Source organism: Nothobranchius furzeri, chromosome 1 (assembly GCF_043380555.1).
Source record: "Nothobranchius furzeri strain GRZ-AD chromosome 1, NfurGRZ-RIMD1, whole genome shotgun sequence".
In the NCBI taxonomy this organism is placed as follows: Eukaryota; Metazoa; Chordata; class Actinopteri; order Cyprinodontiformes; family Nothobranchiidae; genus Nothobranchius; species Nothobranchius furzeri.
In genome coordinates, this window is record NC_091741.1 from 45,389,106 (window position 1) to 45,414,270 (window position 25,165).

The 25,165-nt window shown below is 42.0% G+C and overlaps 1 protein-coding gene across 1 annotated transcript in view; it reads right to left on the reverse strand.

The window, feature by feature from the left end:
* cacna2d1a (calcium channel, voltage-dependent, alpha 2/delta subunit 1a) overlaps positions 1-25,165 on the reverse strand; it is a 122,114-nt gene that overhangs the window by 8,662 nt on the left and 88,287 nt on the right. The window contains exons 17-34 of the mRNA XM_070548726.1: positions 22,798-22,881; positions 22,614-22,688; positions 22,010-22,081; positions 21,849-21,920; positions 21,704-21,765; positions 20,081-20,157; positions 15,675-15,735; positions 15,486-15,592; positions 13,961-14,045; positions 13,754-13,816; positions 11,208-11,311; positions 11,056-11,124; positions 5,880-5,947; positions 5,760-5,798; positions 5,503-5,574; positions 3,204-3,356; positions 2,173-2,225; positions 1,700-1,755 (exon numbers count right to left, since the gene is read on the reverse strand). Coding sequence (XP_070404827.1) covers positions 1,700-1,755; positions 2,173-2,225; positions 3,204-3,356; positions 5,503-5,574; positions 5,760-5,798; positions 5,880-5,947; positions 11,056-11,124; positions 11,208-11,311; positions 13,754-13,816; positions 13,961-14,045; positions 15,486-15,592; positions 15,675-15,735; positions 20,081-20,157; positions 21,704-21,765; positions 21,849-21,920; positions 22,010-22,081; positions 22,614-22,688; positions 22,798-22,881 — 1,372 coding nt within the window. The remainder of the gene's footprint in view (positions 1-1,699; positions 1,756-2,172; positions 2,226-3,203; positions 3,357-5,502; positions 5,575-5,759; positions 5,799-5,879; positions 5,948-11,055; positions 11,125-11,207; positions 11,312-13,753; positions 13,817-13,960; positions 14,046-15,485; positions 15,593-15,674; positions 15,736-20,080; positions 20,158-21,703; positions 21,766-21,848; positions 21,921-22,009; positions 22,082-22,613; positions 22,689-22,797; positions 22,882-25,165) is intronic.

Sequence of the window (25,165 nt, forward strand, 5' to 3'; positions counted from 1 at the left end):
TGGAGGGGATTCAAACCAGCCGCCTTGCAGCAATATTCAGGTGTATCCCAGACGCGGCACTCCGTGCCGCTGAAGATAGGATCGGGTTCTACTTTTGCCACACGCTGCTTCTGGGACACGTCAATTTCTGCTGCTAACAAGAGCTAGACAGGTAATCACACAAGGTTTAAGTGTAAAACGTCCGGTAATTTTCAAAATAAAAGTCTATTGCAGCGATGCCATTTCATATCTATGTACATTACATCTATACATGACCTAACAGCCTATTAACTCCCAGCATCTTTTGAAAAGTGCAACGGTGTGTTTTCATGGGTTTAATCTTTGAAATTTTGAGGAACAACATCACGTACGACATCAAACAGCGATATCAAACGTGATTTCCTTCTTTTTCGTTTAATGGCAGATTGCATAAACAAAGCGCGATCTTTGAAGTCTCGAGGGATCTTCTGATGTCTTGAGTCAAGCGAGGAGGACGGCGGAAGTCTCGAAGGATTTTGTGATCTCGCGAGTCCAGTGAGGAGCACGACAGAGAAGCCTCTCCAAGGCTGAGACTCTGGTGTGCAGCGAAGCTCATGCAAACCGCTCTGCTGCCGTTCCTCGCCGCCAATGCCTCCAGTGTGAAGTATGGGGGATTCATCCCTTTAGTTATGCTGTTATAAGAATCAGACTATATGGTCACTAGAATAAATCCAACCCTTTCAGGATATATGGGGCGACGGTGGCACAGGAGTTAAGTGCTCGCCTCGCAATCGGAAGGTCGCAGGTTCGAGACCCGCTCAGTCTGTCGCTGTCGTTGTGTCCTTGGGCAAGACACTTAACCCACGTTGCCTGCTGGTGGTGGTCGGAGGGACCGGTGGCGCCAGTGCTCGGCAGCCTCGCCTCTGTCAGTGCGCCCCAGGGCAGCTGTGGCTACATTGTAGCTCATCCCCACCAGTGTGTGAATGTGTGTGTGAATGGGTGAATGACTGATTGTGTTGTAAAGCGCCTTGGGGGGTTCCAGGACTCTAGAAGGCGCTATACCAAATACAGGCCATTTACCATTTAAACAGATCTTGTTGCTCGTTGTTCTTTCAGAAAGTATTTGTTGAGCAATAAAAAAACAAGCATAATTGAAATAAAAATAATCATGTTAGGGGATAATTATAAATAAATATGGTAACATTCATATAAAATTTCATTTAATTTAGTCATGGCAGATTAAAACGTTTTAATCACATTGCACAAAACATTCCTTAAAGAAACACGAACATCTTCTGGAAAGAATGACACTTTGTCCACATGATGAATTCAGCTGTCAAATTCAATTGGAGGGGCAACAGAAATCTCAAGGCCAGACTTTTGAAAACAATGTTATAAAAGAACCAAAAGTGCATCCACATGGCGGAAAAGGTTTGAGTTTAAAAGGGAACATCTTCATCACAAGTCAGGCCTGTCATTTGGCTTCGGATTCAAGCTGTTGGTGATCTGTGTGCTCTAATACCTCATTTGTGTCTTTAGAAAATACAGAAAAACACACCGCACCAAACAGAGGTCTGGTCCACATGTGTGACATCTGAATTTGACAAAAGAGGAGGGATCGACTGACCCTAGGAGCGTTTTAAAGCTGTCCTGCACCACGAGGCTTGAGCTTAACCAAAACTGTACAAAACAAACAGTTGCACAAAACATCAATTTAGATATTAAATTGCTGATTTCTCACCCGCATCCAGAAAATTGGGGAACGTGATGCTGACCAGCAGCTGTTGCACGATTGACCTAAAGCCAAAGAGAAATACCAGAGATGATAGAAATCTGGAACGAACCCTCCCTCCTCCAAGTCTGAGCTGGGTCTTGTATTAATTAAAAACACAATTATGTGAGCTTCGATTCGGTGGATACAACCACACTGCCTGTGGCCTTTTAATCCACTTTTATTGTAATAAAAGCTGGTGATGACATCAGGACAGTGAGACCAAGCATAAATCAGCTGAAGATTTTGTGGAATCTCAACTGTCTCGGGATCGATTTATCCATTAAACAGATGCTGTACAGTAAGGCCGAGTCCTCAGCCTGCTTTTCATTACAAAACGGGCTGAAGAATTCACAATGCCGGCTTCTAAATGTTGAAATTCGTTCCTCAACATTTAGCTAGATAAACAAACGAATAAATAATTAAATAATAAACTGACTCACCAGGCTGCAGCTGTGGCCCACCATCCTACATTCAGAATATCTGCTATCGACGGCTGCAAAAAAAAAAAAAAAAAGGCATAAAATGTTAAAATAAATGCCAGAAATGGACAAATATACAGCTGCATCCTGTATTGTCCTTTGCACAATGTCCAGCTTCTCCAGGCAGAAACAGCGACAGACCCTGGAAGAGATATTTTCTTCTCCTCATTTCTGCAAGGAAAAGTTAAAACACTATCCTCTAAAACAGACACAAGACTAAATATGTAAGCAAAGAGCTGGTGAGAAAACAAAAAGTGGCGCGGGGTTTGAATTACACGCCTGACATGTTGCTTTGATTATGGTTAGCATGCGAGGGCCTTGTTTTGGAGAAGCGGCGGCGTACCCCTGCTCTTCGGCTGACGCTGCGTTGAGTCATCTAGGAGCGCTAACTAACCGTGTTAGAGGCATCAGTGGCTGTTGTCGGGGTCTTTGATCAGATAACGCCGGCATCTTTCATCCCACTTTGGTCAGTCAAACGTGATGTACACGATCAGTTTGGGGGATTAGACGGTTCTGACTGTCTTTTGGTGGTGGGGGGGTGTTGTACACACTTTTATCTTGCTTGTAGGTGCCAGATTTATACCATTTGGTGTTAGATGTCTGGAGAGATTTAACTCTGTCAGCATAATCTCAGCAGACAATCTGCAGCATTTTACCCTCATTTGTTCGTTCTGTAAGTGATGAAAAGCAGCACTTCCTTTGACATTGCTTAGCGTGTTTCTCAAGCACATTAGACCACCTAATCTTGTTACTGTAAAAACAACTCCCACTCTCACACATTTTCGCCATCCCCTCTGCCTCCCATCTCATCTGCTTCGTCGTGATTTACGGCTCTCTGAAGTGTGAACGCTTGCAGGTACAAGTACAAATGGCTCCACGTTCGTCTCATTCATCTCTCTTTTCACGCAAGAATGAGTAAAATTATAGACACGGGTATGGAAAAGTGTGAATGTGTGTGTTTGTGTGTATGGTCTCTGGCTTGTGTAACTCACCACGTAGATGGATCGCAGGCCTGCAGCCGACTTGACTTTCTCCTTGGGGTCACACAGCGACTGGTAGTCGTAGGTGCTTATGGAGGTGAAGAGCGACACGTTGACCATGGTTCTCATGAGGCTGGGGTTGATGGTGCCAAAGAATTTCCCGATCTAAAATCAGGAAAAGAAAAGGAGAAGATTTTTTGCAGCAGGGTTCATGAGTTTGATTTTTAAAAACAGAAATGTGACTCCAAACAGAAAAACCAGACGTGAAAACTGTGAATGCAGGCTCGGGGCCTGGAGGCTAAATGCACCAGAATGTGCCTGACCTCACAGCTTCATAGAAACCTGACTGAGCTACTCCCGAACCCTTAATTTGAGCAATAAAAACGTCAAATTGCACTTTTTCTTTAGTCATACAAAGTGCTTAAACACTGAGTTTTAACTCAAAGCAAACAGCGATTTTACGGAAGCAAAATAAGGACAGACCGACTTCAGCATAACGCAATTGAAACCTTCCATCAGTTAGCCACAGCTTTCTGCTTCGACGATGTGGTTTGTCCAAAGGTGTGACATGACTGTGGAAGTGTTTAAATACTTGCACATCCAGGAGGGAGTACTCATATACAGTAGGTTTCTTGTTGCACATGTTCTCAAATGCATGTGTGAGCGCTTTAGGAAATGCAAACTATCATTTTCCTTCCACTTTGTAAGGCCATTGTTAACAAGCGGCCCTCCACATACTCACTCCTCCCACTAGCCAAACGATATATAAATCTTCCAATCCATAAGGTAACGAGAGCCTTCTCCTGTTTCCCAGTGCAGCAATGCAAATAATGAATTAACAGTCACAGCTCTGCTGGCTTCAGACTCCCTGAGGTTTTCTCTTCTGAGAATGAAAAAGGAAGGGCAGAGAAAGCCATAAAGCTGGAGAGAAACGTTGCTCCTGTTGGAAATATGATTGAGGGCGTGCAGTCTTTTACAAACAAGGTTGCTGGGTTTTAGTGCTCCTGTCAAACATCAGAGGGAGACTGATTTATTCAACACGAACCCAGGCCTGATTAGCAGAGGGTCGGAGCTGCATGAAAAAACATTTACTCAGATGACATCAGGGCCCCTCTGTTAGCGTTTAGCATAAGACAATAAGAGGGGGGGTGGAGGCCTTCTCTGTTTGGGTCTGTGTGTGAAGGAAATAGGAAATGATGGGTCAAATTACATTTAAGAGGCTTCATTAGTGGAAATTTTGTTTGTGTTGTAAATGGCAAAATGAGGCTAAATGAAGTTTTACAGCTGGATTTTGCTGATTAAAAATAAGCAACAATTGTAGAGTCACTGAGCACAACATCTTTGGTTCGTGTTTATGATGTGTGGGACTGCGCAGCTCTGCTGAGGAAGGTTGAAGTTGGTTTCATAAATGCATGTAAAACATTCTTAGGTGACAGAACACATCACTCCCTTGCGAGTATCACTTTATAGCTGGGCAGCTTTAAAAAGTGAGAAGCCACATGCTACAAATTAGCTTCCTTGTGCATTGCTTCTGCACAGTATGAATGCTTACTTTGTTGACTTCTTACAAATGGAAGGATAATTACACTGATGCGGTTTTGCATTAGAAAAAAAAAGAGGAACATAAGTATGCATCAGTCTCCATGCAGGTGACAATTTAATAGCAGGCCAAGTACCGAGATAAAGATGTGCATCACTTGTTTAATCAACACATTTGCAGTGGTCTATAGAGGAAATCAATGCCTTGTAAGTCGTACTTGGGGGTAAAAAAAAGCTCAGATGCACCTGTTTCAAGAAGTGCAAGTCACCCAGAGGAGACTGTAGCTTCAGACATCTTATTTCTTGATATTTGGACATCTCTCCTCTGATTGGATAATGGCACCACGACTCTACCACTGACTGTTTGCTCTGCGATGTTGATGTTTAATCTCCACAAATAACACAAGTCTGAAGGACTTCTGCTGTGTGGCGGAGTTGCTAATGCTAACTTTTAGCTTCTGCTTGTTGACACGTTCTCTGCTGTTTCCAGGATGCTAAATCAACGACAGCCTTCCTCATCAAAGATGGGTGAGTCCATGAATGTTAGGTGAAAGTGTGACGTAGATCTATCAGGTTTTTCTAACCCTGCAACTTCACAGTCTATTTTTTGTCAGAAGCTAATGCAGGAGATAGGTGTAGGAGACTATTTTCATGTTCAGCCAGCATGAAAAACTGTGTTGGATTATAATCAGAAATAATAATTAAAAAAAGGGGTTTTCAGTGTCCCACACCTTTACTAAAATAGATTCTAAAGCTAAATGGAAAGGCCCACCTTCTTATTGTAATCATCTTGATTGGACATCACCAGGAAACCACCATCATCCAGAAAGACACAGTCTATGTTCTACAATTACACACACACACACACACACACACACACACACACACACACACACACACACACACACACACACACACACACACACACACACACACACACACACACACAGATTAGACTGTTGCTCTTTGTACAAATTTCATCCAGATCAAATAAAAAAATGAAACATTCTAAATGTTCAAACGTCTGACCATGTCGTTTCTCATGCAGCCGCAGATCTCATCCTTGCACTTAAAAAAAAAAAAAGAAGAGCGATCACCAGAAGTTATGATTTGAAGCTGTACTGATTTGCGCTGATAAAATCTACTCACATTCTGCTTGTACGCAACTTTGATTAAGTTCTCCATCCACGCCTCGACGTCCAGCTTAACGCCGACCACTGGGGGGAGAAAAAAAAAAGCCTCGGCATCAACTCTACACTCTGAACTCTTCACTTGGCCAAAGATCAGAGGCAACGAGACAAGCTGATGTGTGGTTTGTGTGTGTGAGACTGAGAGATGAGAAGAATCAGGAATAACAGGGAGTGGTGGTTATTAAACAAGAGGCTGTGACAGTGTTTAGAGTGATAGAAACTATGAGGTATAAAGGTTGCAGGGTCAAGAGTAAATTTATTTGTAGGCGGCAGGTACGGCGTCCTTTTTAGGACATCCTTGTGTCTCTCAGAAGAGTCTTTGGAATTCAGACGAAAGGTCCTCAGACGTCAGACAGTACATGAAAAAGCAACAGACAAAAAGGACACAATGGGGAGAAGACCGACGACCTTTTTGCTGATTCCTGAAGTTCTCTCGTCTGACAGCTTTCTCTCCTTTTATACTTGATCCCCTTTTTAATTTTTACCACACCATACCATAGTTTATTTATATAGCACGTTTAAAACGCAGCATGTGAGCTGCCCAAAGTGCAGCACAGGCTAAAACAAAACGTGACCATTCTGAGAAACTAAAACAGAAGATAAAGTGAAGATGAACCGGTGTCTTGGCTGCTGCCGCGGATCTGTTGCTGTCGAGGCAGATGGCTCCGCTGATGATGTGTCGTCCATTACCTGACCCACCAGAACTCAGCCTATTGTTTACTCTGTTGTTCACGTGTGTGTGTGTGTGTGAGTGTGTGTGTGTGTGTGTGTGTGTGTGTGTGTGTGCGTGTGTGTGTGTACATTCACCTTGGAAATTGGTTGCAGGAGGGGAAGTGTAATAAAGCTTGGTTTATGCTTGAAGCGTGCGCAAGGTTCGCACGGCTCCGTGCGGCAAAATTGCGTCATTTTAACAACCACACCCCTCCACCGCGCCTCCACACGGCCCAAACTTTCCGCACCGCGCACCTAGGAAATGTTCTAACCACGCTGACAGTCGGACGCAGAAAAACATGGCGGACTGGCAAGAACTAGTATGGCAGAGGTTCGTAAATACAGACATTTGTATGATTCAGCTCTCAGAGATCACCGTGATCAACATGTCGTTAATAATTCTTGGAGAGAAATAGCTCGCACTGTCGGAAAAGACGAGGACGCTGTTAAAAATGCTGAAATGCCGTGTTGTAAACAACAGTAATTTTTACATCTACTATGGTGTAGTGTTGGATGCATGCCGTAGAGCTCCATGCTGCCCCCTACAGTTTGGGAGAATATTGGCTCACAGCAGAGACAAGCCGCATGAACCATAAACGCCACAAGTTGTGAAGCGTGTTCCATCCGCGAGCTGCATCACCAAGCGGAAAGTAAATGCGTCAAGCATAAACCAAACCTAATTGTCAATTGTTTTATACTTGGGGAGGGGGGCCCGGATGAGAATATGGGATCTATGGGGCCATTTAAATCTGTGAAGCACTTTGAGTTGCAATTTTTTGTATGAAAAGTGCTATATAAGAAAAGTTGATTTGATGATTTGAATTGATAACAATATCAGTCAAAAGCAGATAAAACATGATGAATACTAAGAACACATTAAAACAATAACACAATAAAACACTAAAATGAGTCACTGTCTAAAAGCCAAATTGTAAAAGTGGGTCTTTAAACCGCCAGTGACGGAGCCTGCCGAGCTCCAATGGGCAACGAGTTCCACAGCTTTGGGGCAGCATGCACAAATGCTCGTTCACCCCGAGATTTGTATCGCATCCGGGGCGTACACAGCAGCAAAAGGTCAGACGACCTCAACGTGCGCGTGGGTACATATGGAGTAAGCAGGTCAGAGAGATAGGGATTTTGATGCCTTTTTGTCTGTTGACTTTCTTCTTAGGGATGTTTGATATTATTGGGCGATTAAGGCAATACAATTTAATATTAGAATATTAATATTGGGAACAACACAAATTTAGAGGTTTAGTTTTTGAGTTGTTTTTGTTTCCAAAGGGTTCAAATGATGACTACTGGACATTTTGCATCTCATCCAGGGAGCTTTGTCTATTCTGACTGGAACTGACCTCTTCAGATCAAAACTCTGCAGTCCACTTATGCCTGAAGGACCAGGGACACAGCGTCGAAGATGACATTGTACAAATTCTACGCAGATGGTTGGAGAGAGGAGTAAAGGCAGCTTGCCACCATCTACAATGCAGCTCTCAATCTAATTCGAAAACAGTTTCGATCTTGGTCACACCCGCCTGCATGGTGGCGCAGTTGTTAGCACAGTTGTCTCGCAGCACGAAGGTTGCAGGTTCGAAACTCGGCTGCGGCCTTCCTGCGTGGAGTTGCGTGTTCTCCCCATGCATGTGTGGGTTTCCGCCAGAAACTCCCGTTTCCCCCACAGATCACAACATGCCCTATAGGTTATAAATTGTAAGTCACTTTGGATAAAAGCGTCTGCCAAATAAATAAACATAAACATATTCAATCCAGTTTCATTCATTTTATTTATATAGCAGCAAATCACGACAAAAGTCATCTCAATGAACTTCAAAAATTAAGCATTCCAATTAGGGATGGGTACCTTTGACATTTGAATCGATTCTGTACTAATTCCCGGTACCTAGGAATCGATACCGGTACTTAACGGTACCAATTTTCGATACTTTTGAATGTTTAATATTTTAATTCTCTTTTATAATGAAATAAATATTTTTCTCAATATATAACCATATTTGATAAATATCATGACAAATAACATACAACTGTTTGTATTTTAACATTGTCCTTGTAGTTTTATAATCTGATAATTAAACTGAAGCAAACATCTTTACTGTGAACTAAATTTACTGTGTATCTTCATTCCTTTTGCTGTCCTTTTTCTTTTGATTTTTCCTACTGGGAAGTTAGAATTTCCGAGGAGAAAGCGAACGCACCATTAGCTGATAACAATGGTGGCAATGGAAGCTAACATATCAAGCTAACGTTATGTTAAACAGTTTATTTAGCTGCTGGAGCAGATTAAAACGATGATGCCTCACACTTAGATCGTTGTCACTGGTTCCATCTTCACCCAATCACCCGTCGCATTTATTGAAGTGAAGTCAAACTTTAGAGCGTGTTCATGTTCTTCTAGTGGGAAATTCGGAGTTCCGAGGAGAAAGCGAACGCACCATTAGCGAAACGGAAGCTAACATATCAAGCTAACGTTATCTTAAACATTTTATTTACCTACCGGAGCAGATTAAGATGAGTATGTCTCACTTAGATCGTTGTCGCTGGTTTCATCATCACCCAGTTCCCCATCACATTTAGTGAAGTGGACCCAAGCTTTAGCGTGCGTTCTTTCTACCATGCTGCTCTGTTTACAACTGGCTCGCAGCGACCGACGACATAACGCTCTTGCGCATGCGCAGCTGTCTAGGCAAGTTCTCGTTACAAAGGACGGGTACCGAAACGAGGCACCGTTTCAAATGACGTGAATCGGTGCTCAGTCTGTACTTTGGAATTCGGTCGGTAGCTTAAAAAGTACTGAAGTCAGTACCCATCGCTAATTCCAATACAGCTCAGTTCAATAAGCTAATCAGTAAAAAGTTTCCTATATAAGAACCCAGCAAATTGCATCGAGTCACTGACTGGGGTCAGCGTCTAATCAAAACATCCATTCTAACACAATAGATCTTAATGACATCAATGACTCCTCGTGGACAGGGATGAGGGGTACTCATATGTAGTTTCTGCTCATTAAGAAACATCAATAGACAGCTTCAGTTTATAAGCTTGACCCTCCCATATTCCAGTCAGAATTGACAAAGCTCCTTGGATGAGAAGCCAAATGTATTCAAAAAACCAAAGAAGTCCAGTTGCCTTCATATAAACCCTTTGGACAACCATGCCCCGGATGACTGAGAACCTTCACCAGCATGTTGGTTTTATGTAGCACAACTAGACTAACTTAAATTGAAGTAGTTGTGATATTTTGCACAGTTTAAGTATGAATGATAGGAGATATGTGATGCTAGTTACCTAAAAATATTGCATTTTTCTTTTTTATGAGGGAGGGACTCTGAATGTATTGGTAACAGAAATTAAAATTTAGATCTGTATATCAGATATCTGTTAAAAAATATAGGCTTGTATTTGTATAATGCCTTCTTGAGCCTGGGGCACACCGGAGACAGACACATCGCGCCGCGGAAGCTCTGTGGTTTTGAGAAGTGGTCACACAGGACACGCCGTGCTGCTGAGCGCTTCATGAAAAGTCGCGCAATAGTCACAACATCACGCGGGAATTAAGAACAGGAAGTGAAAACGGACTCTTTAGTTTTTACATGATCAGACTTGCAGTCGTGTTTTGAGAGACTCTAATAAAATGGGTAAGTACGCTATCTATTTGAATATTTTAAGATCAATAGTACTTTAAACGTGTCAGTACTGAGGTTGGGTTTGAGCCGTAAAGCCGCTCCATGCCGTAATGTCTGTTGGAGGAACTCCACAATGTTGAAATAGAACTGGCGCCTGTCTTCAGCGCCTCAGCGCGGCGCTTCTGGGACGTGGCGCGGCGCTCTCCGTGAAGCCACTCTCATTAAGGATAATAGCTTCTATTTAAAATGACGATGCGGGTGTGGTGCGTCTGTCTCCGGTGTGCCCTACGCTTTACGGTTCTCCAACACCCCAAGGCACTTCACAACACAATCAGTCATCCTTCTACATTTTTTCTTTACATTTGATCATTTTGCTTTTTCCTGAAACTCGATGCCTTTTATTTTGACAACCTAAGGACCTCATGCCCTTCCTTTGGATAAATCTTTTCTGATACGTGGTCCTTTTTTGTCCTGACAGCCTTTGCTCTTATATCTAATACTTTTTCATTTCCCTGCTACTTGGATGCCTTTTGGCCTAATGATTAATCCTGATGCCTGTTCCATTATCTGACCAATTAATGTTCAATACCTAATACCCGTTGATCCTTTCACCTACCGAATCTTCATTTGACAACTTTTACGACAACTCACTTTTAATACTTTTATTTTTCTTGAAACCTGATGCGTTTTAATGAATATTTGAGGTGATTTAGTTGCATTTAGGTCATTTTCCGATGCCTAAAGATGTTCTAAATACCATAATCAAGGTATCAGAGTCCTTACCAGCTGGTTTGAGTGTGATGCCTTTAATGTCCAGGTTCACTGCTCTACTCACAAGGATCCCATCACTTTCTGCACATGTAAGACACACACACATTTCTCTTAAAATAATTGAAAATACCCCAAAATACATGCTCTTTTTTCCTCTGGGTTACCATTGTTTGGTGCTGGTGTAAAAATGTACAGGTCGTTGTCCAAACTTCGCTTGTAGAAACTTGATTCGTATGTTTCTGCTTCTTCATTCCAGTCCAGCCCAGCGCTGTTAAATACAAGAAGGAATCACAGTTTGGTGCACAGTAAGACCCCCTCAACCCTTTTATCGCCCCAAGATCCCTAGGATCACTCCAGTTTTCCGTCTGATCTCTTAAGTTCATAATTTACATTTAATTACTGCACCATCTGTTGATAATATTTTGAAATAAAAGTCTCAGCTATTTGCAATATGTCAAGATTGCACTTAACGTTTTTATGAAAATTACGCGAGCTCGTCACATTTTTTAAGTGACGTGTGTATTTTTCCGGACGATGGGGGCAGTTACTATCTACATCACTGCAATCAAACTGTACTTTTGTGTTCGAGTGAGACCTGACCAACGGATGGCCATTAGGGGCAAAAAGCCCTGGGAGCACAACCTCCAGCAAAATGACAAGCACATCAGACTCCCTTTCATCACTGGCAACGAGCGAAAAGGTACATGTGTAACAACATTTACGAATGCAGAAAGTTTCGTAACCATTTGTTATAAATCAGTAAATGTGTTTTGTCCTCACAAGCTCCCGTAGAAGGAAACATGGCATCTAATATGGCATCGCCCAGAGATTTAGACCTGCTCCCATGTATTTTAGACCAGATTTTTATGGTTATGTAACGAAGCAGCCAATATTTTTCAACAACATAATCATTTAATTCATTTTGATGTATGTTTCCAGAGATCAACAGTAAAAACTACACATTTTCTCTTTAAAATTGAATTTACTAATTTTTAAAAGAACTTGCAGTTTTTTATATTTATGTAAATGAACCCCATGTAAACACATTTTTTTAAGTAATTGAAAAGGCTGATGAGGAAAACATGTTCAAACCTCACACTGTATATTTATGTTGTATGCACATTTTGAACCTATTACCAGAACATAGAAAATGAGGAAGCAATTTCGAGGCCCTTCACAAGGACCAAGAAATACAAAAATGAACTAAAAAATAATAAAATGACTTGTTGAACTTTCACATCTAAGCAACAGGCAAGAAATACTACCAGGCATTTTACATTACACTTGGGAGAATCATTTGCTAATATGTCTGCAAGACAAGGCCAAAGTCCTTGTCCTCACAGAAACTCGAACAGGAATCACATTTAGAGTTTGGCGTTCGTTTCCAAATTTACTTTTAGGAAAGTCTAAACTTTTCTTGTTTAATTAGAATAAAAAAAAGAAAAATACTTTTCTCCTATGATTTTCTAATACTTTACATAAAATTATAAACAATATCCCCCAGAGGAGCTGGCCCGAGTGGCTGGAGGGAGGGAAGTCTGAGCCTTTTGCTTACGCTGCTGCCCACGATTCGTCGTCGTCGTCGTCTTCCTCCGCTTATCCGTGTCCGGGTTGCGGGGGCAGCATCCCAACTAGGGAGCTCCAGACCGTCCTCTCCCCAGCCTTCAACATCAGCTCCTCCAGCAGGATCCCAAGGCGTTCCCGGACCAGATTGGAGATGTAACCTCTCCAACGTGTCCTGGGTCAACCCGGGGGCCTCCTGCTGGCAGGACATGCCCGAAACACCTCCCCAGGGAGGCGTCCAGGAGGCATCCTGACCAGATGCCCAAACCACCTCAACTGACTCCTTTCGATCCGGAGGAGCAGCGGTTCTACTCTGAATCCCTCCCGAATGTCCGAGCTCCTCACCCTATCTCTAAGGCTGAGCCCGGCCACCCTACGGAGGAAACTCATTTCGGCCGCTTGTATCCGCGATCTCGTTCTTTCGGTCATTACCCAAAGCTCATGACCATAGGTGAGGATTGGGTCGTAGATCGACCGGTAAATCGAGAGCCTGGCTTTCTGGCTCAGCTCCCTCTTCACCACGACAGATCGGCTCAGCGTCCGCATCACTGCAGACGCTGAACCAATCCGCCTGTCGATCTCCCGATCCCTCCTACCCTCACTCGTGAACAAGACCCAGAGATACTTAAACTCCTCCACTTGAGGTAGGACCTCTCCCCCCGACCTGGAGTTAGCAAGCCAACCTTTTCGGGTCCCCACGATTCGAACCCGGATAAGTACAGAAACATGGATGGACGGATTATATAATCTAGAGGATTCTAGATGGTTTGGACATCTGGTCAGAATGGTCATCTGGTCAGGATGCCTCCTGGACGCCTCCCTGGGGAGGTGTTTTGGGCATGTCCTGCTGGCAGGAGGCCCCCCGGTCGACCCAGGACATGTTGGAGAGGTTACATCTCCAATCTGGTCTGGGAACGCCTTGGGGTCCTGTCGGAGGAGCTGGTGGAGGTGGCCGGGGAGAGGACGGTCTGGAGCTCCCTAGTTGGGATGCTGCCCCCGCGACCCGGATAAGCGGAGGAAGATGACAACGACGATTCTTGAAGAGTAGATAATGGAAGTAAAGAGTAATATTTTGATTCAGGAGGGAAAACTGTTGAAATGCTACAGCTCTATTGACATCAAATACTCATTTCATCATGATAAATACCTTTTGGGGAAGACGCGTGTGATTCCTCCATCAGTGGCAACAAATCTGGCCACAACACCATGCCTGACAGGCAGATAAAATACAGCCATAAATCACGCTGTAACAAAACTCTGGAATGCGCTTCATGAATGCTTGACATTTACTGGTGATGGTGAAACACTTGGACCACATGGACTGCCACACACCAAATATGGTTGCTTCACTTACTGCAACTCATTTCCCTTCCAGATCTTGATCAGGTCTGAGGTGATGCCAGCATCCAAAAGCAGTCGGTTCACCAGGTCCCTATTACCTACAAGACAAAACATGACTTGAAAGTTAACTTTCAAACAAAATTTGAGCGACTCTGGCGAACAATCGGAAACTGTAAAACCGGTGACAAGTAGTTATTAAGCAGGTTTTTGTTAAAAGCTAAAAACAATTTATAAAAAAAAGGAGGCAACTTTTGCCCAGTGTGGTGGTGGTGGTGAGGTGTTACAGGTGTAAAAAATACTTTCACAGACATCCGACACAACCACATGACAAACACAACGGGCGTTAAAAGCTGTTGCCCTTTTCCTGGCCATGCCCGCCTCTTTGAACCCTCAGACGACTCGTTTCAGTCCATAAACGTCGAGGGTTCGTCGGTGCACCACCACCACCACCTCCTCCAATCTTTATGACAAGCCACACACATGAGAAAAAACAGCTGGTGTAACACTTTAGTCCTCTCCAACTGCACCGTCTAACCCTGTGTTGTGGTTTTCATTAGGGATCCTTTATTGAAAGCAGCCCAGGAATTCCTAATGTACTTCTTCGCCACTGCAGTGGCTTAACCACGTGAAGCTTGTAACGATGCTCGCGCCACTAATGCCCTCCCTCTCCTCCTCCTGGTCCTCTGTGGACTCCATTAAACTAGCAGCTAATAACAGTGAAAGTAATATTTCAACCGGGTGAAAAGTTTTATTAGACTGATCATGTTGAGTCGTTTGAAGTGAGTCCTTAAATGCAAACCATCAAATTAAAACAATGGAACGCAATAAAAGAGCTCTTTTATAAATGCCAAGGGACAGTGTGCTGACACACACACACACACACACACACACACACACACACACACACACACACACACACACACAAAGAGATTCATATCAATGCAAGAAACGGTAATGTTAATGCATTGGTCAGATGTCAGAGAGAAGGTCCACTTGGCCCCTGATTTGTGTTTTATTGCTCTACTCACGCTCATGAGTGGACGTGTCCTGCTCTTTCTCACAAACACACAGTAATTGGACGAGGTCGAGCGGCTACATGAGGGGTGTGCAAAGCATATTACTGGTGAACGGCATGTGTGTGTGTGTCACATCTAAGCTGACGTGCCTCACACATGTGCAGCCAGCCGTGTGATGGTTGGAGCTTTGGAGTTAGCATCAAATGGGGAACACGAACACAGGGGTTCCACATTACAAAGCTTTGCCTGGTCATGCACACCAAAGCATCTGACCAGACCTGTATTTCACCGGACAGACCGACCTCTGGAAACAGGTTGGCACCCTTCCATTAAATGTTCAATGCACACCTTGATACTTAAAGCCAGATGGCTGGGATTTATTCAGTTTAACATTCAAACACCTTCAAAAAAAAGATTCATTCTAGACAGAACAGCAGTATATATATATATATATATATATATATATATATATATATATATATATATATATATATATATATATATATGAAAAGATATACTTACAATTTGGATCATTTGGTGTCTTAATGTCAATGTAATTATTAAGCTCCATCAGGAACTCTGTGTTGTTTGTGTTCTTGTCCAGTGGCTTTAAGTCATTGCAGTACAATCTGTGGGAAGAACAAATATATCCATGAATGTGGTTAAAGACAGGTTTCTAAGACCATTTGGAAAAGTCTCATCTGTCCCTACCTTGGTGCGATGAATGTGTATCCATACTCATCGAACTTATCTGCCATCAGGCTCTCAGAAACTGATAAACAGAATTCAGTGAGAGCATATTAGATAACTGAATAAGTCAGATGGTATGCAGATGATGCCCCATTGTGCTGAATAAGTAACAGTGCAGCTTTAGGGAAGGATGGCTGTGGTCAAAAACTGGTTTAACTCCTGACTATGGTGGCCCAAAGGTGCAAAATGAGTCAGATTGATTTCGTGAACTTTATTTTTTAAAGTGGCTTTTCAGAAAAGAGCTTTTTGTTAAACTTTGATACGTTGTACTCTTTCATGATTGTTTTCATGCAATTTCTTTAGAAATATTGGGCTCTCATTTGGTTTTGTTTTTAGAATGCTTTGTTTTGTGAAGCGTTGCAGTTTGGGGTTAACTTCTTACCATTTGCTACTTTGTTATATACAATGTTTTCTGTTTGTGTTTTTTGTGATTTAAGAAAAGTTTTGTTTTCTCCTCAAGAGTTATACAAAAAATTTGTTTTTTATGACTTTGTTGCATTTTTGTTGTGTTTTGTTGCCCACAGCTGGACCACAGGACTACCATACTCAGCTGTCTGCATTGGAACCCTAATCCTAATGAAAGCATACATTTAATGTTATCCTGCTTATGCTTGAAGTAATGCCGGGGAACATTAACTAGCAAAAAGACAGAAGTAGATAATATAATACATCATTTGACCTTTCTCAGATAGCAGCTACTGCAGAACAGGAACAGAGTAAATCATTCAAATACAAGGTTTAATTAAGAATGACCAGAAAAGATGTTGGTCTGAAGCATTGTGTCGACGACTGAGGAGACTTTGACAGGAGGAGAGAGATGAAAGTGAAGAAAAATAAATACTTGCCAGTTTGCCCTGAAGTGGAAATAATCCCAGAGGAGTGAAGGCGAACAACAATCCCCCAGGGAGGTAAAGACGAGATGGAAAAGAAAGTACAGGGGGGGGAAAAGGGACAGGGTAAAACCACAGAGGTCAAAGGTGACAATATTTTATTCACAGAACGAGTTCTGAATAGAAATATTGCATTGTGAATAAGAGGGTTGGAACTCTGGATGTAGACGGTGCTGATGGGGAACACAGATTGTGGTCATACGGGTTTCAGAAGCAGCATTAGCATCCTTTTGATGATAGAAAATCTCAGTAAACTCCTCTAGCAGCTTTAAGTTAAAATGATGACCGCAGCTTACATCTTTAGGGTCTGTTCTCCTAAGAACATTCAATAAACACTACAGAGGAGATTTTCCCACGACGACACGGCTGCTCTTCGTCCTCCTCGGTGGTCTAGAATCGTCCTTTGATTCTGGATCACTCCTTAATAATTCACCAGATCTCGTTAGTGATGATGAAAAGTAGGGAGATACGGGGTGTGACAAGAGAGATCATTCTCTCTTCATGCAACATTCACACAAAAGCAGAACCCTGATCACAGTCACACAGAAACAATGAAATCAGGAAGTTTCAGCAAATGCTTGACGAATAGAAGAGGGAATTGGGATTCGACGGGTTTTCAAGTTTAGGAGGTTTTTGGTTCGACGCCCACGGGTTAGGTGAAACTGATGACAAAGCACACAGAGGGACAGACAAAAGAAGTGAAGCTTGCTTTGTAAAATAAAAGGAGTCCTGTATTTCATTAGGAGTTATTAAACAAGGTTGTAAAACTCAAAGGAGAAAAGCAAAGAAAAACAAAGACACGCCAATTTAAGCGTCGAGTACAGACACGGCTTTCTCCTTTATGGCTTCACCTTTCAATAATGCAAACATCCTGTTCCTCTGTTCTTCCTGCTGCAGTGGGCTTGTGCCAAAACCACATCTGAGGCCCGTTCAAACAGTTGGAGCAGGTGGGGGGGTGTTGATACATACAGACAAACACACACACACACACACATCGTCTGCGGCGTGCAGGGAGACGCTTTGCATGCGAAGAAGCGCCTCTGAAAGCAAACATCGGCTTGATTCATCTCAACAAAATTGTCATTACTAATCAGAAGGCACTAATGAAGGAAAAACAAACAAATAAAGTCTGGAAGGCCACACAAGAGTGACGCTACATCCAGTGTCTGATGTGAGAGTGAAAAGGAGACAGAGTTTATGAGGAAAAGAAAGTTTGCCAGGAAATCATCACCATTTTTTATCTTTTACATTTGTCAGCGGTTTTATGGATGACCTTTGAATAAAAATGTTAAAAAAGAAAGACTTTTGGTGTCCCGAAAGGTCAACTTTTGGAGATCCATGGTTTTTGGTCGACAGCAATAATGCGTTGCAGAGGTTGCAATACATTTGAAGACAGTGGATAAAGGGAAGCAACACCCAAAAAGCCAATAGTCACATAATATTTTATTCTAACACAAATGGAATAAACTATTATTTATATTTTTGGCTAACTAAACTGAATTGAGAATTTTTATTCTCAAGCAGCTGGGATGAGCATCAGCTCCTCTAAATCCAAGACCACGGTCTTGAGTTGGAAAAGGGTAGAATGCCTTCTCCAGGTCAGGGACGAGGTCCTGCCCCAGTGGAGGAGTTTAAGTATCTCGTGGTCTTGTTCACATGTGAGGAAAAGATGAAGCAGAAGACTGACAGGCGGATCGGTGCTGGGTCTGCAGTGATGTGGGCGTTGGACCGGCTTGTCGTGGTGAAGAGAGAGCTGAGCCGGAAGGCAAAGCTCTCGATTTACCGGTCGATCTACGTTCTTACCCTCAGCTATGGTCATGAGCTTTGGGTAGTGACCGAAAGAATGAGATCACAGATAAAAGCGGCTAAAAAGAGTTTTCTCCGCTGGGTGGCTGGGCTCTCCCTTGGAGATAGGGTGAGAAGCTCAGGGGCTCATGGCAGACCCGCTGCTCCTCCACATCGAGAGGAGCCAGTTGAGGTGGCTCGGGCCTCTATTTAGGATGCCTCCTGGTGAGGTTTTCCAGGCAAGTCCAACCGGGAGAAGACTTAAAGGAAGACCCAGGACACGCTGGAGGAACTATGTTTGTTGTCTGGCCAGGGAATGCCTTGGGATTCCCCTGGAGGAGCTTGCCCAAATGGTTGTGGAGAGGGAAGAATGGGCCTCCATGTTTAGGCTCCTACCCTCGCGACCCAACCCTAGATAAGTGGCCGAAAATGGATGGATGGTTTAAATTCGAGAGACAAGTGATTATTAAGTGACCTACATCTGAGTACAGGAAGCTTGTTTAAAAATCCTAAAATATATGAAGGAAATCAAGTGCAATGTAGGTGAACAAAATGAATGTTTTCTAACTAAATATCAAAAAAAGATATAAAAAACAGGCTTGTTATGGCTGCAAACTTAGAGAAAAAACAAACTGCTGCAATACAAAGTACAATGGTGTAGTGGAAACGATTGTGCAGGGTCAAATATCCATGTGAGATCCAAAGAAGACATTATTATATGAATCTACATATGCAGGTAAAAGTCAACTTGGAATGAAGAAAAAAAATAAGCCCACATAAGTAAAATGTTATGGAAGCCCAATCCCGCCACTCTGATTAAATAATGCTCAGAATTATCAGATAATAACCAAATTTTTTTTCCAATCAGAGAGAAAGAAATGGATTTCCATAAATATCTAGACTGCTCGAAAGTTGGAAAATAATCATTAAACAATAGTTATGGAATGCACGCCGTCATCCAAATAATGTTAGTTTTAAAGTTTTTTTTTTTAGTTTGTTAGATTTGTCCACAACAGCATCTCAAAGTTTTTCAAGTCACCCTGAAAAAGCATGATCAGTTTGAGTTAGAGCTCTCAGGTAATTCTTGGAAGGTTTTCTTGCTGCAAACTTTATAGAATCCAACCAGAGACTGGTGCTCCTTGCATTAATCAAACACCACATTGAAAAAATGTGAGAAAAGCTGTGAAGTTTCTTTTTACTAAAGAGAACAGCCAGATGCAACAAGAGACATTGCGCTTCACCGTATATCAGCTAATAGAGCTGAGCTTGAGCTTATAAATATCCACTTTGGGACGAGCACACAGAGTACAGAACTCAGCTCTATAATTATCTTTTCTATGTGGAAAAGGTTTAACAGGATCTCATCTAAGAATGCGTTTTGGTTAAGACAAATGTATGAAGGCTGATGTAAAAGTACAATATTTCTTCATAATATGCTTCCAATGAGCCAGACTTTCTAGTAGTCTATTATTGTGATCTTGGTTATAATTTCTTCAAGTTCTCTAGAGATTTCCACAGTTTTGGCATCTTTTCAGATAATTTCCTGTCTAGTTCCTGCACCTGACATTTCCAAGAAAAAAAAACAGGCTCTTTAGAAACAAATAGTGAAGAAATTAGAGGTTGGTTTCAACGTTTTGCACAGATCTGTAGACAAATGGGAATAGCCAAGAATGGATGGAGAACTGCACTTACATTTTGCCTGAGTGATTGTGTCATCGATTTTCGCACGAATGTAATGCATGCTGTACTCTGGAAGGACCAGAGCCAAGCTGAAAGAGGATAAACAGGAAAAACCCATTTTCAGCAAAACAGATGCATGTTCCATTAAGTCAATGCACCAAAAACATCTCAACATATATCTTTAGACCACACTCAGTCTGGAAAAAAGTTTAATGCAGTAGTTTGTGAAATGTGTCAGTGCTGAACATCTGGAATTTTTCTACAAAATGAACTGAGAAGACACTCTCTGCATGCAACAGGTTTAAAAATACCTACATTACATTCACTATGTACTTTTCCAAACCCCAAAACAAAAAAATGTTTGTACCTACTGGGCTTAATTACCTTCAAGTAATAAGAGTTTGTTTAAAATGATGACATCATTTATTTCTTATCAAGAGGTTATTATGATTATTAAGATAAGGGCTGAAGCATGACTAATACTGAATTGGGTTGCCTGCTTGGTGAGTTGTGATTAGACCAGAGCGTATCCAACTGTCTCAGCAGGTCTAAACACTTTGCACTTAACATCCAATTGTACCTTTCTAAAGAGCGTGTAACACACAAAAGTGACGAAGATAAAGTCTTCATTGGTTAGGGGATCTGGTTAAACAAAGAACCGAAGGTTTGGTTGATAATTGCTTGATTCTGCATGAAAATACAGAAAGATGTCACCACATTTCATAATTATTGTTGTAGAGCAAGTTCTGACACATCACTGGAAGAGCCAACATTTCCTGACACGCCTGCCCTCTTTTTGTGAGATGAACAATGAAGCAGAAAAAACTGCTGTGCGAACACCATTTATTGTTTATTTCTTTTTACTATCCTGAAAATCAAGAGCAAATGAGTACCGTATTTTCATGACCATAAGGCGCACCTAAAAGTCTTAAATTTTCTCCAAAATGTACGCCGCGCCCTATGGTGCGGTGCGCCTATTGTGCTGCTGTGAGATGTGAACGTAGTAGAAGACAAGGGGCGTCGCGTGAACGTGCTGACGTGAGAGAAGACAGACCCCGAATAGTTCAAAAGCGCAGGTATGAGCGGTATGCTGAACATTGTTCTGACAACCCTGAGAATGGCACTTGATAAGAGACACGCCTATGAAGCACAGTTTAAACTGCAAGCGATCAGCTACGCGGAGAAACACGGGAACAGAGAAGCGGCGAGAGAATTCAGCATTAATGAGTCCATGGTTCGCAAGTGGAGCAAGTTGGAAAACGAACTCTGACAAGTAAAGAAGATGCAGCTGTGTTTCCGCGGGCCTGAGCTGGAAGACCGCCTCGAGCAATGGGTTAACGAGCAGAGGGCAGCTGGGAGAAGCGTCTCTACCATCACCATTCATCTGAGAGCAGTAACGCTCGCACAAGAAATGAACATTGAACATTTTCAAGGAGGTCCGTCTTGGTGCTTTCGTTTTATGAAACTCCGCCATCTTTCCATCGCCTGCGCCCTATAACCTGGTGCGCCTTTTGTATGTGTTAAATACCAAAAAGACACCCCTAACTGAAGCTGCGCCCTTTAACACGGTGTGCCCTATGGTCGTGAAAATACGGTAATTCAGACGTTATTAAGCCACCAATAAAAGGAATATACCTGTAGTCTGTATCCTTCACCGGTGTAAAGGTGTACGTCCTCTGACCTTGGTCAATGTAACGCTTTAAGGAGGATAGCAATGTCAGTATAAAATCATAGACTTGAGCATCATCATCATCATCATCATCATCATGAACGACATCACCTCATCTTGAGATTTCACTAGTGTTGATATTGTGTAACTTCCCCTTTCACCATCAATCATTTTTCTTCTCATCTGTTGAAAAACAACAAATAAATAAATAAATCATGCTTTTAATTTTTGGTTCGAGCTTTTGTAATTATTTAAAGTAGAACGTTTCAAACCTCCACTTTGATCTCGTTCTCAAGCTCTGCGTCCAGAAAGTCGAGCGTAACAGGTTCGTCAAATCTGGCCGTCTGTGTAAGAATCAACACAAGTATTTGGTTTTCAGTGGAATGAATCATCATTTATAGACTAATCCTTTATCAATATTCTGCTACTTTGTGGGATACAAGAGGGAACTATTTAATAACCACCATGTTGTTAACCCTCAGTTGTCAGTAACTTATTCGAATAATGTGCTCTAATCGCTAAGGTCAGCGAGAAATATTTCACCAGGCCAACAAACATCTTCCTACAACTAGACGAACAAAACTAAAATATTTTGAAGCCTGCCAAACAACACAAACTCAGCCGGTGTGGTGACTCAGACAAGCTTTGGACTCAAGTGCAATGAGGGACAACATTAACCAAACAACAATAACACAAAAGGTTCACCTCCTAACATGTCATGTTTCTAACACAAAACAGATTTATACACAACAAATCTGATATAAACTGTTTATTCTCACACGCGTATTAACTAAAGTGGAGATTCACTCTCCACCCCTGTTCTGACTGACTGAAAAATCGGAAATGTTTGCATATTTTGGTGTGATCATCGCTCACCAGTGGCTGAAGATTTGGATGGAGCAACACATATCCATTTGGGTCAATAGCAAAGTAGTAGCCATTTGGTCCAAACTAAAAAAATAAATAAATAAAAAGAAATGTGTGCTGATCATCAGTTTGAAACAGATAGAAAGCTAAAGTGAAACTGTAGCATCTACTACAGCAATGCATGTTTATTTACTGTAAACCGAGGGGTCAGTCTCTTAATGTCCTCCAGGGAGACATCTACAGCCATAACCCCCAAAATGAGCTGGTTTTTTGGCTTCTAAGAGAAAAGAACAGGAAAAACAGAGAAGCATGTCAGCTGTGCAAAGCCTTACGAGTTCTTCCTGGATGAGTCAAGTCCCTCTGTGTATTCTGAAGGATCTCAAGCAAATGTTGACAATAGAAATCTGGACAGTTTCATTCCCAAAAGCTTCATGTGCTGCAATGAGTCACTGAAGAGGCATTTCCAGGCTCTCTCGCAGTCACCCTGGAGGTAGCCCTGAGTCCTTTGAGGTGGACATGTGAACTCATCTTGAAGCACTTAGCTACCGGCTCGTTTCTCACTCTGTTCTGCAGGACTGATCTCTTTTCTGATTTCTGCTGTGAGACATTCTGGATTCTCTTTTTGTGGAGGGCTTTGGGGGTCCTCTGCATCAGCAGAGGATGTAGACAAAAAGCCACAAGAAAGAAGAGGATGAAAGCAATGGGTGAGACAACACTTGAGAATACTGATGTTGAAATTCTTTTTTTTTTTTTTTTGTTTCTTTGTTTTGATCTGGTAAACATTTTGGCATCTCAACAAAACCACAGACTTTTTTCAAGGTCAACATGTCAGACATACAGCCAAAAGCCGACCAGAGAACCCCAAAGTAAACAGGCTGGGACAATAATGTAAAATATTACATTTACGTGTATATTAGTGGTTGAATAGTGGGTTTAATGTGTCCACAAGTTCTGCACAGGCTTGTTATCCTCCAAATTATCTAATCAGGTGTGTTCAAGCAGGAAAAACAACCAGAGCGTCACTCAAGAACCAGGACTGAATTAATGATCTAAACGAATTAACATGTATGTATGAAAAAATAAACAACAACCCCAAAAAACTGAAATTTCTGGAATTATGCGCTACATGTTCATCTTGAAGGACTAGTGTTTAAAATGTCATTTGCAAAAAGAAGTAAAATTGTTAGAATAAAGTCAGCTATGGTGTTGTCTATCTAAACAGGTCTTCCCAAAGTGACGCCTTTGAAAAGAAGTGGTTCAAGTCGGAGTCTGGACCCCACTGGGTTAAGTGTGATGTTAAGACCTCACAATCACTGCTAATAACATTTGCTCAGCATAAATATTAAAATATGCTTAATGGGTAGTGCTGGTGGCTCAGGTGTTAGGAGTTGGCCATGTAACCAGAAGGTTGCCAGTTTGAGCCCAGGCACATGTCAGTCTGTGTGCTCTTGGGCAAGATATTTCACCTACTTAGATAAGCTGGTGGTGGCCTGAGGGACCAGTGGTGCTGATAATGTGGCAGCCTTGCTTCTGTTGATGTGCCCAAGGGCAACTGTCGCTGGTGAAGTGTTTGGGAGTCCATGACTTAGAGAAAAGCATATTTTTTTTGTTTCTTTTTAAAATCAGTAATTAACATCAGATTCTGTAGGTCATCTTTTGTACGTTTATTCTGTGTGTTTTATCTAACTGCGTAACTTGGTTCTTTTTGTAACAAAGCAAAAGAGTTGTTTATACCTTGTTTTTGCTGACCTTTTGACTAACACCATCACAGCAGCAAAGCTCAGAGGAATTCAAATTTCAATTCAATTCAATTCAAGTTTATTTATATAGCGCCAAATCACGACAAGAGTCATCTCAAGGCACTTCACATAATAAACATCCCAATTCAGGTCAATTTAATAAGCCAATCAGAAATAATGTTTCCTATATAAGGAACCCAGCAAATTGCATCTAGCTCAGAAATCCTCATACTAAGCAAGCACATAGCGACAGTGGAGAGGAAAACTCCCTTTTAACAGGAAGAAACCTCCAGAGGATCCTGGCTCAGTATAAGCAGCCATCCACCACGACTCACTGGGGATCGAGAAGACAGAGCACGCACACACACACACACACACACACACACACACACACACACACACACACACACACACACACACACACACACACACACACACACACACACACACACACACCAAGCAATGTGTCTATGGTTACATTGTGATTGCTTAGTAAATATTCTATTTGGCGAGAGATAAACTTTATTGTATTTATCCTAGTGGATCTATTGTTAAACGGGTAAACTAGCAGTAGCACATCCAACGTCATGGAAAGCAAAAAGTTATTATCAGGAGAGGGAGAATGTTTAAGTGGTAAGCAGGAAGACTACAGTGTTAATCAAAACATCAGCAAAAACAAGGTAAAAACAACTATTTTGCTGTATTAAAAATAACCAAGAAATGCAGATTCTGTTGATGTTGTTTTATGGGATCGAAGCTAAAAACTCTGGGGATTTCTGCCTTAGATGGTGCACTGCATGCACAAATTGGCTCTAAAGTCCA